Here is an 18,510-nt window from a genome sequence, read left to right on the forward strand (position 1 = left end):
GATCGAACCCAGGGCTCTGTGCATACAAGGCAAGCACTCTACTGACTGAACTATACTCCCAGCCCATATTCTGTTGTTTTCAAATTGCAGTATAATATACAGAGTATAACTTTTACCGTTTTGGGGTCAGTTACATCATGCACCTTCATCCCCAGGCTCCATCATCTTGGGCAACTGCTATTCTGAACCTATTAAACAAGGGCTCCTGAATGCTCTCCTCTCCCACCCTCTCTGTGAATCTGACCTCTCTAAGTCCCTCACAGAAAGGGCATCCTCCAGCATTAATCACCCCACCCCCATTGATGTCACATGATGTTGATATGCCCAGGAATTTTTATCTGTATTTACTATGTGTCAGAATTTCCCACTTTTCAAGTCTGAGTGTCATTCCATAGCATGAGCACACTCTTCTGTTAACAGTTCATCTGTCTCTTTACACTCTGCAGCTCTGGCTGCTGCTGCTGGAAGTGAATGTCTGCCTGTATATTTCTGTCCTCAACGTCATCACGGTATTACAACTCCGGCCATCTCCTTGGCGTTCTTAGCAGTAACAAGATGGAAGGAACAAGCTAAGTCAGCCTCTTCTAAGGCTCTTTTCTGTCTCAGTCACTGCTCGCTATGAGATGGGAACTACAGCCATGGTGCACATAGTTAATATCCATCAAGTGCTTACCATGGGTTCCTTTCTTGTAGCCCTGACAGTAAACCCATGAAGAAGCCTGCATCTCACCAGAGAAGCAGTTGAGTCTCAAAGCAATCAAACCAGTTCCCCTCTAGTCACATCTCTTCATTATCATAGAGCAAGCTAGGTGGGAGGACCCAGGATGCTGGCTCCAGAGCTAATAATGTCTGGTCTCTTTTGGCGTTTTATGCATGTGCATGTGGCACACCTCTGGATGTGTTTGTGGGCAGGTGTGCACGTCGTTGAGCCCAGCAGCTCACATCAGGTGTTTTCTTCAGTTGCTCTCCACTTTCATTTTATGGAATAGAATATCTTTTGGGCTTGAGCACATAGATTTAGCTAAAATGTCTGGCAGGCAAGTCCCAGGAATTCTACTGTCCCCACTTCTCCAGTTCCAGGTTTATAGGTGTGCACTGCAAGTGTGTACATATATGCCTTGGGGTATCCAAACTTGGGTCTTCATGTCTCTATAACAAGAAAATACCCACCGAGCCATCTCTCCAGCCCCAGAGTCCATGCTTCTGCTGACCAATATGTATCTCATAGAATGCTGGAAAATTATTGCTGAAATTCCTTACATGGAGGAGGCATAAACAACCTCCCCATTGAAGTTCACTGTGGAGCACAAGTTAGCTTTTCGGGCTTACCTCTAGAGCATAAATGAGGGTTTATTCACAGGAGTGCCAGTAATCCCGTTCCTCAGAAGGACCGCCCTTCAACCAGCAGGGATGGTGGCTTTCCTGTAGCTGGATAGATACCCTCTCCTTTAGACCCCGAGGGCATGTAAAATTGTGGCAGAATGGCAAGGAGCTGACTGGGAGAGATACTGGATGCTCAGGAGTCCCATGACCGCCTCTACCCGCTTTCTGTGTGAGCAGCTGGGATGATATTTAGTGGTCAGACCTTGTTGAACTTCTGAGGATGGTAGCTGTTTGGCTTGGTGACATTCCTGTGCCACAGACATATAACTCTGTTTGGATGGAACATATTTCCTTGCCCAGCCAGATCCAGACTCAGCCAGAAGGAAGAGGTTGGTGAATATTGTTCCAGCAGTTCATGGATCTGTTTTGGCCCTTGCTGCAGACACTGCCTCTGTAAGCCCCATTTTTAAGGCCAGAGGGCCTCAAGGACTCAAAATTGCATGTGCTATGTTGCTGGGCTGCCATCCACCACCACCCAGTCCATGGTGGCCCAAAGAGCAAAGGCTATGTCATTTTGGTTTACCTAGACCACTGTCAGAAGCCATCTAGGAAAGGGTAAGGCATGCAAGTGAATTTTCTGGAGATAGCCCACCATTTTGTGTGGCCTGCAGTGGGTATGCTCTGAGATGCAGGATCTTTAGAGACTTCATCCCAGGATTGCTTCTTGCTGCTGATATGTCCTTTCCTGTCACCATTACATAGCCTAGAGAATCCTGAGCATTAGCCCACCCTATTGAGCAAATTTCCTGCAGATCAACAGGAAGATGGACTTTCATGAATTAGTCATGTTTAGGTGAATTAACTACATTAAAACATTCCCGATTCGATTAGAATAATTTTAAGAAGATAATTTAATGGCCTGGTTGTTTTGCCAGAAAGATATAATAAGTTAAAATCAAGAATAGAAAGGTTGCATAATAAGGAATGCAATGGGCTTTTATAAATTACACCAAGAAGAGACAATAGGCTTGGGACAAATTTGGGATCTAAGAAAAACATTAATTCTGAGTCAAGGCCAAGGATGAAGCCACAGGTGTGCACTGTGATAAAGCAAGGCCGTGTGAAACTTTTGCTTTGAATTTATAATGAGCTTATAGGAGGAAACTTTCTATAGATATCCTTTACGTAATTCCCCTTTTGCATAACATTTTATCTATGAGTTAATTTTACCAAGACCTTTCCTCAAAGAAAGTTTAAGAAGGCCAGGGAGAAGGAATAAAGTGTGGCATTTGGGGTCCAGCCTCATTCATCATCTATATTATGTATCTGTCTGTCTATATCTATGTACATACATATGTATGTAGGTGTATGTGTATGTCTATAAGTATGCATGTGCACTTCTGGAGTTGATGAGACAGGTGGTCATGCCCAACTAGAGTGTGAGCGTGTGTGCTCTTCTGTGCCTGTTATCTTTCCTTTTCTTTTTTCTCTGGTTTACTGAGAGTTAATGAGCTCCAAGCCTCTTGCCTGACCAGGGAGGGTCCCTTGAACTACAGAGAAAAGAGTCCTAGCAGTTAAACCTTCTCTCTCCCCATTTCCCCTTAATCCCTTGTTGCTGTCAGCAGGAGTTAGTTACCAGAAGCCAAAGGCTTTTGGTCTTAGAATAGCAAAGAGTTAAAAAAAAGAGAAAATGTATCCAAAATAAGCTACTTTAGCCCCAGCAATTGCTACTGTTGCCCCTGTACCAATACCACTCTTCACTGCCTGTCTCAGTACTGGATGCTGTGGCTGGACAGCAGCAGTCACAAATGGTAGAGAGCCTTATGTCCACCACTTAGGAGATGCTGTGCTCTTCCAGGAAGAGAGGAACTCCTGCAAATAGAAGCGGATGTGACTAGTATTATGAGAAACAATGTGTAAGAGTGGTTATTTCTATTAGCAGTGTGGGCTAGACTTATAAGAAACAATATTTATTTGTGAGTGATTATTTCTGCTAGTGTGCTACATCCTTTAAATCCCTTTTAATATTTGCTACACCTCCAACACCTTTTTGAGTGGGGATATCATCTACCTTAGACTGGCCATAAACTTGCTATGTATGTAGCCAGGGATAACCTCAAACTTATGTTGTTCCTCTTTCCACTTTTCAAGTACTAAGGTTGTAGCTCTGAGCTGCCACACCCAGTTTCAACAGTGCTGGCATTGACACAGGGTCTCCTGCATGGTAGGCAAGCCCTCTGCCCACTGAACCACCTGCCCTTCTGTAGCTGCCGCTATTGAATAGTAGACTATTGAATAGTGTGTATATCCCAGAAGTACCCTGTGATTCTCCCATGTGATACATAAGTTCTTAATCACCGTGTTCCGGTGTGGTGTTTTTTGTGCTAACTCTGGTGTCTCCCTGAAGCGGCAATGCATTCTTGTTCTAACAGGTTGGGTCACGCTGAGTATTGCTACGCTCCAGCATACTAGATTTCATCTTCCTGGATGGGTGGCCATCAGCACCTAAGCAGACTATCCTTCCAGCAAGTGGCTTCCTGTGTTAGTCGTAGAAGTAGTCCAGAAACTGAGGGGCCATGGGAGGCGGGGGGTGGGGTGAGGTGTTAAGATCAAAGATTTATCACAGCCCTTTGAATCTTATCTTCTTACAGTTTGTAAATGATGGCACAGTCTTGGCCCTGTTTATCTTACACAGCGAGTGGTTCTCAGAAGCTGGCATCACCCTGATTGTGGTTTGTGTCACTGTCTGGTGTCTGGTTGTTGGCGCAGAGAGTCAGAGCTACTAAAATCTAGTAATTAATTCTGAACAGGCCACCAAACTCCCTATGATGCAAAAGAGACTCTGAAGGGCTAAGGTCATTTAGATGTCCTACTTGTGCGGAGAGGACTTGTAATTTGCTACACTGCTATTCAGATGTTTGCTGCACACTTCTGTGTTATATGAGGGGATTCCCAAGGTCATCTTTAGCAGCAGATTACAAGCTGTGCATTTTGGTGGATGCAAAAGGATCATAATTTAATTAATGTAAGCATTTTTCAGTATAGTCAGTTTAACAATGACATACTTATTTTTTGAGACCCAGAAGATAGCCTAGTTGAATGAAGCGTTAAGGGTCTAAGTCTGACCCTTTTTGTTTGTTTATTCATTTGTTTGTTTGTTTGTTTCTTGAGACAAGGTTTCTCCTCTGTATAGTCCTGGAATTCACTCTATAGACCTGGCTGAACTCTTAGAGATCTGCCTGCCTCAGCCCCCTGGGTGCTGGGATTAAAGGTTTTTGCCACCACTGCCACCCAGCTGGGTTTTGTTTGTTTGTTTGTTTGTTTTATTTTATCTTTGAAAAGCACTATGGTTACTCACATTTGAACTTGTAATCTCAGTAGAGCAGAGGCAGGAACTTACAGATGCCATGACTGACTGGCTAACAATCTTAGCTTCATCAAGTTCCAGGCTCATAAGAGATCCTGTCTAAAATATTCAAAATCAAGATGGATATCACTAGAGTAAGGACACCGAAGGTTGACCTCTGGACTCTACACACATCCACCTGAACACACACACACACACACACACACACACACACACACACACACACACACACACCCCACAGTTGTTTTAATATAAGGTTAGTGTAATGGTGGAAGATCTACTTTTGAACTCTTATGTGTGAGTCCACATGCAAACCTACTTGGTCAGAGGTTGGAGGTCCTGGTACTCGGAGTATGCCATCGTTAGAGGCACAGAACAGCACTTGGCAAGGCCTGCCATTTCTTTTCTCTCACTTCTTCACTCACACTTAATGTCAAGAACCTAATGGAAAGCCTGCCGGAAAGCTTGGGGAGAAGTTACTTTGTTGCTTGTTGGTCAATGGGTGAATTGTTGGAGTCTTCTTATGCTTCCAGCTTGTTTGTTTCTGAATTGGCTTCTATGTAGACCTTCTGGGCGTTTTCACTGCAGAAGCTTTATGGGTGCTGTTTACCTAGGAGGTTCCTATACAGGCTGCTCTCTGTAAACTCAGACTTGCTCACACACCCTGTGATTATCATACACACATTAAGAACCAGCTGTCTGCAGCTTCAGACAGGGCCAACCAAGCGATGATTCGATGCAGAAGCAGCTGTAGTGGTGGCAGGGCCTCTTGATAAGGTGGACAGTACACTGGTCACAGTGTCTGGTCACAGAGTATCCCTCTTGCTTATGATTGCTAGTGAGGTACCCTGAACAGGTTCATCGTTCAGAGACACAAATTCTCTGTTTAAGCACTTATTGAACTATGTACTTGACATTCTAAGTGTAGGCAGGACATGTGGATTGGAGAAGGGGTAGTAAATACCTCTCCTTGCTCTGATCGCTTGTAACTCCAACCCTGAACCCTGCCAGCAGGGAGCCTCACCAGCCGCTGGATCTTAACCAGATGAATCATGACATCCTGTGCTGTGCATCCTGGGAGATGAAGCCACAGCATGGGACAGTCAGCGATCTTGGCTGGGAAAAAGCCACTGTTGGCATTTGTATTGCCCTTCAGTTTCTGCTGATGCAAAGTACCCAGTATTCTAGAACTACAAGGACCACTTATACAAAAATGCATAGTGTGGGATCCTCTCTTCCTCCAGAGGACGGTGTTTTGGGAGACAGTGGGTGTTCTGTCTCTGTTGACCTCTCTGGGTTCTCAGAATAAAGTATGGTCTCTCATCCTTGGTATCTTGTTCTCTGAGCAGTCTATCAGCCTTCAAAGCCTTAGCCCTTTCAAGTCCTGTTTGACTATGCAAAACAATCTAAAGATAAACTGTGATCACCTGCACCACGCCTCTTAATTTACTGTGTAGGGAACATCCTGGAAGAAGTGTGAATCAACAGAAAAAGTGCTGACTGATGTGGAACTTTACAGATAATGAGATCTTCAGGGAAGTTTCTGTTTTCTAAGTTCCCAAAGATAATCCCAGAAGTCCAAGAGTTTCTTTTTAAACTTCAACAACCCCTATTACTATTCTTTGTGGCGTTTGTAAGCATGCAAGGTAGGAAAGCGTCGGTGGAGGGAATCCCAGCAGCTGTCACTGACAGTCCCTGTGTGTGTCAGTAGAAAAGATGTAGAGTCTGCCTCAAAATGTGAATTTAATTGAGGGTATTTCCAGCAGCAAATGTCTCCATATTGGGAGCTTCTGAGACTTTTGGTGTTTTCAACCATGGTTCATTTGAGTATTGGCTAGGCAAATTCTGTTCCAACAGATTTTCTTCAGAAATTCTTCAATTTGTGTGTGTGTGTGTGTGTGTGTGTGTGTGTGTGTGTGTGTGTGTGTGTGTTCCTGCTATGAGTACTAGTCCTAGGGTTAGATCCAACTCCATCCTCTTGCCCTGTATCCAAATTGCATGATGTCAACAATAGGGTTTTATCTTGAGATTCAGGAGGCAATCAGGAGAGCGGTGTCAACAGGTGCCATGAAGGGGGCAATGGAAAAACAAGGGAGAACAACTTTCACTGGGAGGAGAGAAGGGGAAATAACTGATACTAAAAATCCATAGGGAAACTATTTTATAATCTTGCTGAAAAGTGCATACAATACATATGTATGTGAGTGTGTGTGTGTGTGTGTGTGTGTGTGTGTTTGTGTGTGTGTGTTTGTGTGTTGGGGGGGTACAAATAGCTTAAATGGAGCTATGCCACGTTGGGTAATGTTGCTACCACAAAGAGCCACAGACTAAGAAAAACCCCAGTTCCAGCTACATGAAGCCTATCTTTGAATTGTTGGTCAAGGGAGACCAAGAGACTACCCAAACAGTGTTATATTTCTCTTGGGGGTGGGGTGGGGCTGCCTCGGGGCCGTATCATGGGCTGTATAGTCTGAGGCTGAAGGGTAACCATGGAAACCAGATGCAGGGCGTGATTATTTGCCTCTGACCTGGCAAAGTGTTGGGTTTGACAAAAGAAGCTTAATAGAAACACTCAAATTGACCCTTCTCATCACTTGCCTGCCTCGAACTCAATCAGGGCCTCATTATTATCAGCGTGGTGCGAGCAAAGGCAGCCACGATGGTAGTTTTTCATAATCACTCCTTGAGCCAAATGCAATTTGCAATTTGTGGTATTGTACTATGAAACAATAATGCATTAGAACGAACAGACCAAGAATTAGGAGCATGGCAGTGCCAGAGAACCCAGAGAAGGAGCCAGGAGAGAGGGAGAGAGAGAGAGAGAGAGAGAGAGAGAGAGAGAGAGAGAGGGAGGGAACCTCAGAATCACAGCAAGTGGACGTGAAGGGTGTTGTTGCCAAAGGGAACCTTTAGAAGGATTGGAATCCTGCCTTCCTGCCTTGTTTTCCTGTGTCTAAGTATACAGGAAAGTGTGTGTGTGTGTGTGTGTGTGTGTGTGTGTGTGTGTGTGCGCGCGTGTGTGTACTTTATTATCATAAAGTTTGGTGTACTCGGAGGAGAAACAAAGTGTAATTTGCATATCATTTGCATTCAGATGGTAGAGGTTATGGGGTCATCGCGTCTTAATTACTGGTATGGGATGATATATATAAAAGAATAAGGTGTAACAAGCCTTATAAACACCTGATGTGGAGCAGCAGTTACTACTGCTTGGTCTCTTTTTACAAGGAGTCCTGGAGACTACGTCTTGTGTTTTTGAGCTGACGGCTGGGCTCCAGCTTTGTGACCAGTGTAAACCTCATCGGAACCTGTATGAGGTCACCTACAATGTTTGAGTTATTGGTGCATTTGTTTCATGTCTGAAAGGTTCGCCTTCTGTGCCTCATCTCCACTTATACCTTTATGTATTTACCCCTGCTTTTATGTAGCGTGGGTATGTGCATTTGTGTGGTGTGTGTGTGTGTGTGTGTGTGTGTGTGTGTGTGTGTGTATGCATGTGTGCATGTTTCCTCAAGATATTTTATTCTCAGGTCAGAGTTGATCCTGTGCTGACTTCCCAGCGGCTTCTGAAGCATCAGGTACACACGTACATGGATGTATCCCGCTTACAGAGGCTGTGACAGGCTGGTTACATGGAAGCTGTCTTTTGCCTTTAAAGGAAAGTCACTTCTCTTTCTCTGCATGCCAAGCAGCTCACATTTAGTTTATTAAACCAATCAGACCAGGGCTGATGAGAACTGTACACAATCAGAAATAATGGCTCCGGAGTTTGTGAATTCGCCGGTAAAGAGCACCCCTGCGACACTCCATCACTGGGGAGCCACACCCATCTGACAAAGGCTCTGTCAAGTTGTCTCCCCTGCCTTTTCTCTCAGCCTCACTCCTCGTTGCTGTTGATTGCCGGTGCCTTTTCACCTTCCAATAGAAGCTTTCTGCTTTCCATAATCAGCCCCCCCTCCCCTGGCCTCCCCCCTCCATTTCCACAATCCACTGCTGAGCAAATCAGCCACTTTCGTGGTAGTGCGATTTCTCAAAATGTCACAAAACCGCACAATCACGACAAGAGGGACAGATTACAAATGACCCCCCCCCCTTCCTTTCTCTCTTTTAAAGCAGGACTGAGCTACAGGAAGTATAGATGGAGACCATTAATGTTGTGTCTCCAATGAACTTCTGCTCCTCGATTCTTGAAGTCGTTCCCTCTAACCCCAGGGCTGAACTCTGATAAGCCTTTGGCAGTATTTGCATATGCCAGACTGAACTTTTAACATTTGGCCCGCCATTGAAAGTAGAAATGCTGGCAACGCCCTTTGAGTGGCTGCGTGCAGTTTTTATAATCCTCTTTAGTACGTAGGGCCAGTTCTTGACCTGGCCTTCAGACTCTTGGTCTTCATAGACAAGTTCTATTAGGGACCCCTATCCCATAGTTCACAGCGCTATCAACAGTACAGGATCATCACATGCGAAGTCTGTGTGATACTAGTGAATATAAGTGTCTTATGCATGTTAGTGTGTGCATGTGTGTGTAAGCAGATGTCTACTGTAGTCACTTTCTGGTTTATGAGATAAAGTCTCTCACTGGGATTAAAGCTTAGCAACATTGCTAGAATGACAAGCTAGCCATCCATGGGACTGGTCCCATTCTGTCTCCTCAGCACTGGGATTAGAGTTGCACACCAGGGTGTGAGGGGGCTGGGCCTTGAACTCAGGCCATCATGCTTGCCCAGGAAGCCATTTACCTGTGAAGCTGTCTTCCCAGCCTTCTCTCATGCACTTAAACAAGGAACAAACTGGTTGTCTGCGCTGTCTTGGGTTCCTCAGGCATCAGGGGTTGGGGCTGGGTGAGAGAGCATTGGGTGATACTATTCTGCTGTCAGTAGAATCCCCAGGGCTCCCTGCTCAGGGTCTCTCCCGTGGGAACAATAAATAGCACTTCCACAAGTTGACGCAGGAACCATTCAGATAAATACGACACACGAACTCGGTAAATTCCAGTTGGATATAATTACATAATCAAATGAGCACCATCAGGAGCTAATTGTGTGTCTACTTAGGAAGTGCACACAGTGGGCTGTGAACAGAAGCTAGAATTTTATTTCCTCTGGGGAGTGTTCAGGTTCAGACTCACAGAGATATCTTAAACTAGCCATGAGATCATCTTTCTCTAGCCCCAGCCTGCAGTGGGACTTTGAGCAGTTCCTGAGCCTCAGTTTCTCACTCTGTCGAGTGATGTCTAGACTAGGAAACGAATCCTTTAATTTCTGAAAACCTGTAAATACCTGTCTGCAGTGAATGCAAAAGACAATCTACAGAGTTTTGTTTTATTTTGTAGTTTTCTTCATATAAAATCTAGAGTGGTTGGGATTTTGAAAAAAATAAATTTACAGTTGTGTTCAAGACTACAGGAGCATTTTAGTCTCACTTTTCTCATTACTGTGATGAAACCCCTGGTGAAGGCAGTTTATGGAAGGAAGAGTTTATTGTGGTTCACAGTCCATGGTGGCAGGACTGGGAGGTGGCTTGTCTATCATATTCCCAAGCATTTCCCCTTCAAACCCCACTGAAGTGGCAAATTAAAGGAAGCTGATGCATCTGGAATGTAGAAACATACATGAATAGCACCAGGATCAACCGGAAATGCTTTGCTAGAGCAACTTAGGGCATCGGCCATTCTAGAGCAATGATAATGGGAGATGGTATTTTGTTTTGACTGGGTAAACATGCTCTGTATCCCATGGAACTAGGCTGGGGATGCATTTTAGTGTCTGTAGTCTTCTGGGTTACCGGGCAGCTGATATAGCTGAAGGATCCTCCAGTCGGTTGGCAGCATTCTCACCAAAGACAGCACATGTTGCTGGCTTGCAGCCATCAAAGGTAAAGGAAGGCTCTAGAAAGGAGAAATGACTTCTCAGTCAGAGGAAGTGATAAAATGACTCATACTGGGTCAAAGGTCTAGATGGTGAGCAGGATACAAGGACCACGATTTCCTAATGGGCCAGGTTGGTCGTGCTGGTCCTGGATGCTGAGGTCTAATAAGTAAAAGACACAGTTAAAGACCTCTTCTACAGCTGCAAAGCGTCATTTATTCTATGCTACATATTTTCTGAGGTAAATAGTCAGACATGTATCATGGCAAAAACTCCTCCTGAGTCACAGGGCCCTAGTAATTAGCAGTGAGAAATACTGAATGTCAATGACACCTCACTTGGCTTATTTGAAGAAAATATAATTTTGAAGCTCATTCTTCAAAGACTAGGAAATAATTGGCTCTAGAGATCCTGTTTTTATATATGGCAGCCGTTTTTACGAGTTTCTTTTAATCATATTACGTTTTACAACACTATTTGGGGTGGGGGTGGGGCTTTTGTCACAACCAGTGAGTGTTTTTATTTTACCCAGAACACTGTGTTATCATTCAGCATGCTTTTTCTGAAGACTTTCTAAATTCAGTAGCAGTAGAACTATCATGGTTTAAATGGCAAGCTATTTCATCGGTATTTATACCACCTTACCGAAAAGTGAGGGGGATCGTTTAACAGCAAGGAGAACTTAGGGCGTTAATCATTAGTGGTGGTTCTTTCTGCACAGAGATGGATGGCTGTTGACTGTTGGTACATCCATTTGGGGTCCTTTCACTTGCTTCGAGATGTTCCGCTCATGACCAAAGGGGTGCCTTCCCCAACCTCTCTCCCACAGTCACTCTCAGGTGGCCTGGCTTCTGTCATGGATCTCTCAGATCCATTGTACATTTGGTCTGAGATGGGCGTGACACTGGAGAGTGGACATTTGTCAGTCATCCATCCTTGCTTGTAAAGAAGAATATAAATGCCACCAAGTTTTTCCAAGGTGTCGGTTTAATGGTAGAATGTTCGTGTGGCACGCACAGGGCCCAGGTTCGAAAATACACCTAGATCAATAAATCTCAGTTTTCCCCAATAGGAAAACAGACTTAGTTACATGATCTCCTCAGTGGGAGTGACCTGAATCGCCATGACAACTCTGTGTCACTTGAGGACATTTGTAAACTGAAAACAAGACAACTGTCATCACTTACCTTTATAGCTTTCTAATTATAAGCAAGCACAATATGTTAATATTTATTTGAACTTGAACTTGTGTGTGTGTGAGTGTGTGTGTGTGTGAGTGTGTGTGTGTGTGCACGCACACGCGTGTGTAATGGTCAAAGAACAACCTTAGATATCATTCCCTAGAGGAATCTCTGTCTACTTTTTTTTTAAATGATAGTCTCTTCTTGGGGCTTAAGGCTCAAAGATTAGGCTAGGCTCCCCAACCAGAAAGCCCCAGTAATCTACCAATCCAGCACTGTATACCTCCTCATATGGCCTTTATACATAGGTATTAGGAATTGAACTCAGTCCTTCATTCTTGCTAGACAAGTACTTTACCAACTAAGCCTTCCCTTTCACAACTCCTGAGCAGACTTTTCTGGAAATTCCTTTTTATACCCAGCTGCAGCTGAGTTATGCAATATTTGGGATGACTTGAGACACTCAGCTTGTCTAGCCTCATGCTGTCTTCTGGGGTCTTGACTGTGAGTATCTCTCACTCCTCAGCCACAGACAGTCCCCCTCCCTGCCCTCGTGTGTGTGTGTGTGTGTGTGTGTGTGTGTGTGTGTGTGTGTCACTGGATAGATAGGAGTTCCACTTTCCAGGTGATGGACTGAATTTTGGAATAACAATGATTTTCTGTCATGCCCCTATCATCCCCATCTGCAAATCCCAGTTTCTCTGTGTACTGCCTTCTCTGTACTGAAACACGCCTGACTTATGCCACAGTGTCTGACAGTCTCCTCCTTTAGGATTCAGCTTCTTACAGTGTAACCATTATTATCAAACACTGCCCAGCATCACTCTTGGATTGGTGGCCCTTGTGGTTCTTCAAAGAAAACTGTCGTACCTTGCCTCCGGGCCCTTGTGGTAGTTCTTCCCTTGCGTTCTGTTTTATACTGAGACACGTTGTATGTGTGCCGGGAGACCCTCTTATTCATGAAGCTAAGGATGGCCTTGAACTCTGACCCTTCTGCCAATACCTCCAGGCACTGCTGGGATTACAGGTGCGTGACACCATGCTTAGTCTATGGGGCGTTGGGGATGGAGCCCGGGGCACAATAGTCAAGCATTTGACCAATGTGAGTCCCAGCCTCAGCCCGTATTGCTGACGCTTCCCAGCATGGCTCACTGATGTGTGCTCAATGCCATCTTCTCGGGAAGCCATCTTTAATTCACTGTGAGCTCCCTTGCCCAGCTCATCCTGCTGCTACCTAAACACGGGCTAGAGAAGAGACTCCATGGTTTCATGGTGATACAATGTGTTGTTTCCTGCTCTCCGTGTAGATACGTCAGCTCCCTGGGATGCGTGTTTTTATATTTGTCATTTGGTTCATTCATTCTATAAAACTTAACTTTATAATGCTTTACTCCCAGTCTGTGTGTGTGTGTGTGTGTGTGTGTGTGTGTGCATGCTTTTATATAGGCATGTCTGTGTGTTTTACATATATTAGTTTTAAAGTCCCAGTACATATTTTACCCCCTCTGAAAAGTGGGCAGATAATAGATTTAATCGATTTCAAAGACCCGTTTTTCTCCTTCCCTTCCTGCCCTTTCCAGTTGTATTTACTATCTAGTTTCTAAACAAGATCAAATGTCCCAGACAGATTGGCTTTATAGAAGTAACTTGTAGTTAGTTTTGCTTATTTTCTCACATTGGAATATATAATTTTAAGTGAAAGTGGTGACAATATATGAGGTTTTTCTGGCATAATATTGTGATGATGATTTCCTAGTTTTTAAACCTTTTTGGCAAACACAGTGTATCTTAATTACTGTCTGAGGTTTGTCCTGGATACTTCATGTGCGGCCGAGTGTTTGAAATGAGATTTATCCTAATAAGAAATGACCTGTGCCACTAACCAACCCGTGACATGAGACCTTTTCCTCTTATCTGTCAACTGTGCAAATATGCCTTTGCTCTTTTCTTTCTGATGTGAATTTGACGTCAACTGCATTCCTGGCTCCTCTCCCAGCCGGCAGCATTACAGAGGGAATCATAAACGCCTTCTCTGTCATCACCTGAGAAACTCCCCTGATCTAGGTAAAACCTGGTCCTTGGCTTTGATACAGAAAAGAATTTCAGAACAAGCTGGCCTGAAGTAGTGTTGGAATTTGTTAATAAGCAGGAAAAGAATGTGGCACACCTAAGAGGCTGTGTATAGACTTCTTAGCAGTCAGGGTTCATTGAGAGATACTTTAAAAAAGGATTTTTAAGCATCGTGGGTCACAGGGACTAAGAGAAGGAGAGTTGCTCAGGGAAAGAATTAAGACATACCCAAGTGTGGGTAGGGGGTCCAACAGGGACAGTTCCCCTTCAAGTGTCCCAGCGGTCACTATATACAAAAATTGTTGGAGACTCTGGGAATTTTGCTGCTCACGGGATCTCTTAGGAATCCTCCTCCTCTAACTCTGTTTGCTCTTTAATAACTGAGACTGTAGGGTGTCTGCAGAGGTGATGGTGATGTTACTGCAATCTGTTAAGACTGTGGGGGGTGTAGGATAGGCCCTGTCACTGTGTTGGGGTTTGGGGTGAGAATCCTGAAAAATGGCAGCTTTGTAGCTGGAAAGGGAGAACGGCCTTAAGGAAATGTTCTTTATGCTCAATTCTTGATTCTCCACTGATTAAAGGCTTCAACCATGCTGGGATGAGGAGTTTTCCTTCCCACGCCCGTGATTTCCCCTCTTTTTGTCCTGTGTCACCTTTCCAGATAGAAGGACTCAGTCACACACACCCTTCTCCTATTAATGAGCATTTCTTAGTGCAAGTGTGTGCACAAAGCGTGTGCCTGCGGTTTCTTGTCTGAGACAGCTGGTGACTTGACAGTCCTTGTGCATGGATCTGATTGGAGACATGGAAGGCAAGCATCACAGGGCACGTGGGCTTTTTATAGAGGAAAATAGCAGCAGGGAAAGGAGTCCCACACGAGGCTGGAACGTCTGTGATATGTTGGATGCCAGCATAGACTAGCGTGACATTTTCTTAAAGAGCCACGGGGCTGGCATCCGTCTTCAGCAGTGCACAGACCAAGGCCAGATCGCATGCCCACCCCTTGCATTTGGTTTTGATCAGGTGTGGGTTTCTAAGTCAAAGGCGTCCTCCTCCTGCCATGGCTCGATGGGCTGAGGAGACCGTTTGGTGAAGATTCCCCAAAAGCTTTCAGTTTAATAAGCTCCAGTCTAGCAGCATGAATTAAACTTTGCAAATATCTGTCGGTTCCTAACCATGATGAATGTCCCCAATAAGCCTTCTCGGTGAAAATAAAGAGGAGTCATTGCTTACGGAGAGGTCGTTAGCTCGATGATTTTGGATTTTCAGTCTTTAGTGCAACGAGGATGTCCCTCTGTAAAGATTTTTTTTTCCTTTCTGGTTATCTGAATGAAGTGTTCAGCTTGGCATTCTCCACTTTTATTATTTGCCTGTTTCATGGGATCAACTGCAACCCTGTCTTCTGTTGCTTTGAGACAGAATCTCTTATTGTTCTGGCTGACCTTGAACTCTTTCTGTAGATAAGGGTGATCTTGAACTTCTGATCCACTTGTCTCTTTGGGTGTAGGGTACTAGGGATAAAACCCAGGGTTTCGAGCATGCCAACTGGATCACTCCTCAGCCCTCGGAAGAATAACCTGGTTTGCCTTGATCATTTTGTTTTGCTTTTTCAAACAACAATATAGATACTGAGGGAGGGGGAAGTGGCCTTCCCAAAGGTTTTGCCTGGAACATTCTAATTAAAGTTTAATATAGGTTTCTCTAATTGAAGTTGAGATGCTCAGAAGACGTCTGGGCAGAATTGTGAGGAGATCTCTCTCTCTCTCTCTCTCTCTCTCTCTCTCTCTCTCTCTCTGTGTGTGTGTGTGTGTGTGTGTGTCTCAGAATTATGAGGAAGCTACTTTCTCTCTCTCTCTCTCTGTGTGTGTATGTGTGTGCGTGTGCACATATATATGTGTTCGAGGAGGACAACTCACTTTGTATATATTGACAAGGTAGAATTTCTCGTTACCAACAGGTTTGGCAAACATCGAAAAGATGACAAGATGGAAAAAATGGGTCGAATAAAAATCCAGGACTCTTTCACCTCAGAAGAGGACAGGGTGCGGATGAAGGAGGAACAGGAGAGGTAAGTCTCAAAGGTATCAGGCTCTGCTCCCTGCAGAGGTGCGGCCCTCACCCATGGCTGCCTGTCTACCACCTTTAACTTAAATGGAAAGAGTTTGCACTCAGCTGTAGTATCTGTGATGGCTGCGAACGAATGTAATACAAAGGAAGTTGTTTAAAAAGAAAAAGCAGAGACTTTTTTTTGTTCATTTGAACCTAGGTGAATTTTAATGGTTTCAGTTGAGACTTTTTACACAGTGGCTGGGGAGTGCATTAATGCTGAACTTATTTATTTATGGAGTTTGCTGTGTGTGTGTGTGTGTGCACAGGCACAGTGTGTGCATCTATACCTATCTGTGGGGAAGGTGCATCTGTGTGGAAACCAGGTGTCTTCCTTTGTGGCTCTACGTTGTTCCATATGTTTTGTTTTCATCTTTTTGAGAAAAAGATCTCTCACTGCACCTAGAGCTGACCAGCAAACCCCAGGGAACTCCTGTGTCCACACCCAGAGAACCCCTGTTTCTATGGCTCCAGCATTGGGATTATAGGCATATACATCGATCCTTCTATCTTACATTTCCTTTCCTGAGCGCCTAAGCCACGTGCCCAATGCTTATAGATAATTCGCTTTTCAAAATTTGAAATTCAAGTGGGTTTCTGTGGTTCTGAGTGCCTCTCCTGGTGGGGTGTCCAGTTGCTTCCAGTCTACCTCTGAGAGGGCAGGGCAAAGTCTAGAATAGGTGGGGTCCACAATCTGCCTCTTCCTTCTGGGACATCAGATGTCCCTGATAGCCATCTAGACCGAGGAGGGTGAAGCAGAGTTGAGACATATAGAGTCCACAGGGCTCTGATCTGGCTGGGAATACTGGCAGTGTTACAGCTCTTAGAAAAGAAATAAAGAGGTTCAGGCGGCCAGTACAAGGCAGGTGGCTGGAATCCTGACTGAGACCACAGTCTTGTAGGAAGTCAGTGTTCTGATGTGAGCCTATGCAAGCAATAAGTCAGGCAGGCCGGTCCAAGGTCCAACAATGATTGCTTCAGGGAGAGATCCACCCCCAAAGTGTTAGAGGTCAATAAAAGCAGCCACGCTCAGAGGATCCTTGGTGAAATAACTTGTGTGCTTTATCCCATGTGGAGGGGAACTATATTATGGACCTTGGGGAATAGGGTGGGATTTGGGGGGGGGGGGTAAATACATTCTATTGACTGAGGCTAAGATGTCAATAATACTCTACACACCCTACAGGTTTCATTTTATCTATATCTTGTACAGCACCTTTGAGCACAGGTGTGTGTTTGCAATTGTAGAGATGGGGTATCTTGTACCAAGGGGTGAGTAAGAGAAATAGAGTATCCCTCTGCAGTCTGAGGATGCTTCTGGTTTTAATAGTGCAATTCTGGGGATTGACCTGAGAGTTTCAGACTCATCTCGAAAGCTCCCTCTCTCTAAGCTGTGCCCCAGTCCAATGGCTTCCTTTATACAGATTTGCTTGGCGTGTTTTTTCATTCACCTTTCTCTGGAAATGTTTGCATTTTGGATAGAGAGGTTATCCTAGTCCCCGACTTTCTAGGCTGTAAAAGATAGACATGGTGGGGAATAGGGAAAGTAAAACAGAGTTTGAAAACATGATACAAGTTTGCGCTTCTATCGCTATTTTTATTTACTTTTTACCTATTTACTTATTTATCTCATTTAATTGTACAAGTGGAGCCCAGGGGCTCACACATGTTAGACATTCTACCATGGAGCTATTCCCTCAGCCCCAGATTTTCCTGTGAACTCTTCCTACTGTGCTGGGACGTCTTACAATTTTTGCACATCTGTCTTAGCAGGGCTTCTGTTTTTGTCTTCTTTTAAACTTTTTATTAGTAGTGTTAATTGTACAGATAGGAGGCGTCCTTGTGTTGTTATAATGTGTGCACCTCTGATGTACTGTGGTCGTCCCAACAGTCTCTTGAAACTCCTTGCTCTACCCACTTCCTCTTCTCTAATAGTCTCCATCACTTACACATTAAAAGAGTTTCTCCTAAACACAGAACATAGCAGGTTAGAGAGCAGACTTAGTCACTCAGAGAATGATAGAAAGGATGTTCTGCTTCCGTGCATGAAAACTGGCCAACGCTGCAAACTCTTTATACTCCAGACATGGCTGCTTCGCAGTTAGGTTGCTTCTGTACTTCCCCACAGAACTGTATCAACGTTTCCAAAGACACTTTCAAAACACACAGTTGAATGTGTCCTGCTAAACAACGAGCTTCACGTCTCAGCTTCATTTATATTGATCATTTGCCCAAAGCGCAGTTCATTTTTTTTTTTTACTTTGGTTTTTAATCTGTCTCTGTGCCTCTGATGATTCAGAGCCCTCAGTTGGCCGTAGTAAATTTATAGTGTGTGTGGGCTTGGAGCAAAAAGTGACCGGCTTACAAAAAAATATCGATTGCACTTGGAGTTTGAACAATCCATGGCTCTTTGTACTTTAGTACTTTTAAAAAGTATGTTTTATATGAATCTTGGGTTGTATAATAAAATGAGTAGTAAACTACAGTTATGGCCATACACTGGGTATTTGATACTTATGATGGTGGTAAGTCACAATGTGTCCTTGGTGCTTTGATGGCTCTAAGTCACAATGTGTCCTTGGTGCTATGATGGAGC

The 18,510-nt window shown here is 44.3% G+C and overlaps 1 protein-coding gene across 14 annotated transcripts in view; it reads left to right on the plus strand.

The window, feature by feature from the left end:
* The window catches only part of Pard3 (par-3 family cell polarity regulator), a 549,854-nt gene that overhangs the window by 382,652 nt on the left and 148,692 nt on the right, over window positions 1–18,510 (plus strand). For all 14 annotated transcript variants that reach the window (XM_006255828.2, XM_039098024.2, XM_017601367.3 and 11 more), the window contains one exon: window positions 15,766–15,876. In XM_006255828.2, the coding sequence (XP_006255890.1) occupies window positions 15,766–15,876 (111 nt within the window). The remainder of the gene's footprint in view (window positions 1–15,765; window positions 15,877–18,510) is intronic.

This window comes from Rattus norvegicus, chromosome 19, assembly GCF_036323735.1.
Source record: "Rattus norvegicus strain BN/NHsdMcwi chromosome 19, GRCr8, whole genome shotgun sequence".
NCBI lineage: Eukaryota > Metazoa > Chordata > Mammalia > Rodentia > Muridae > Rattus > Rattus norvegicus.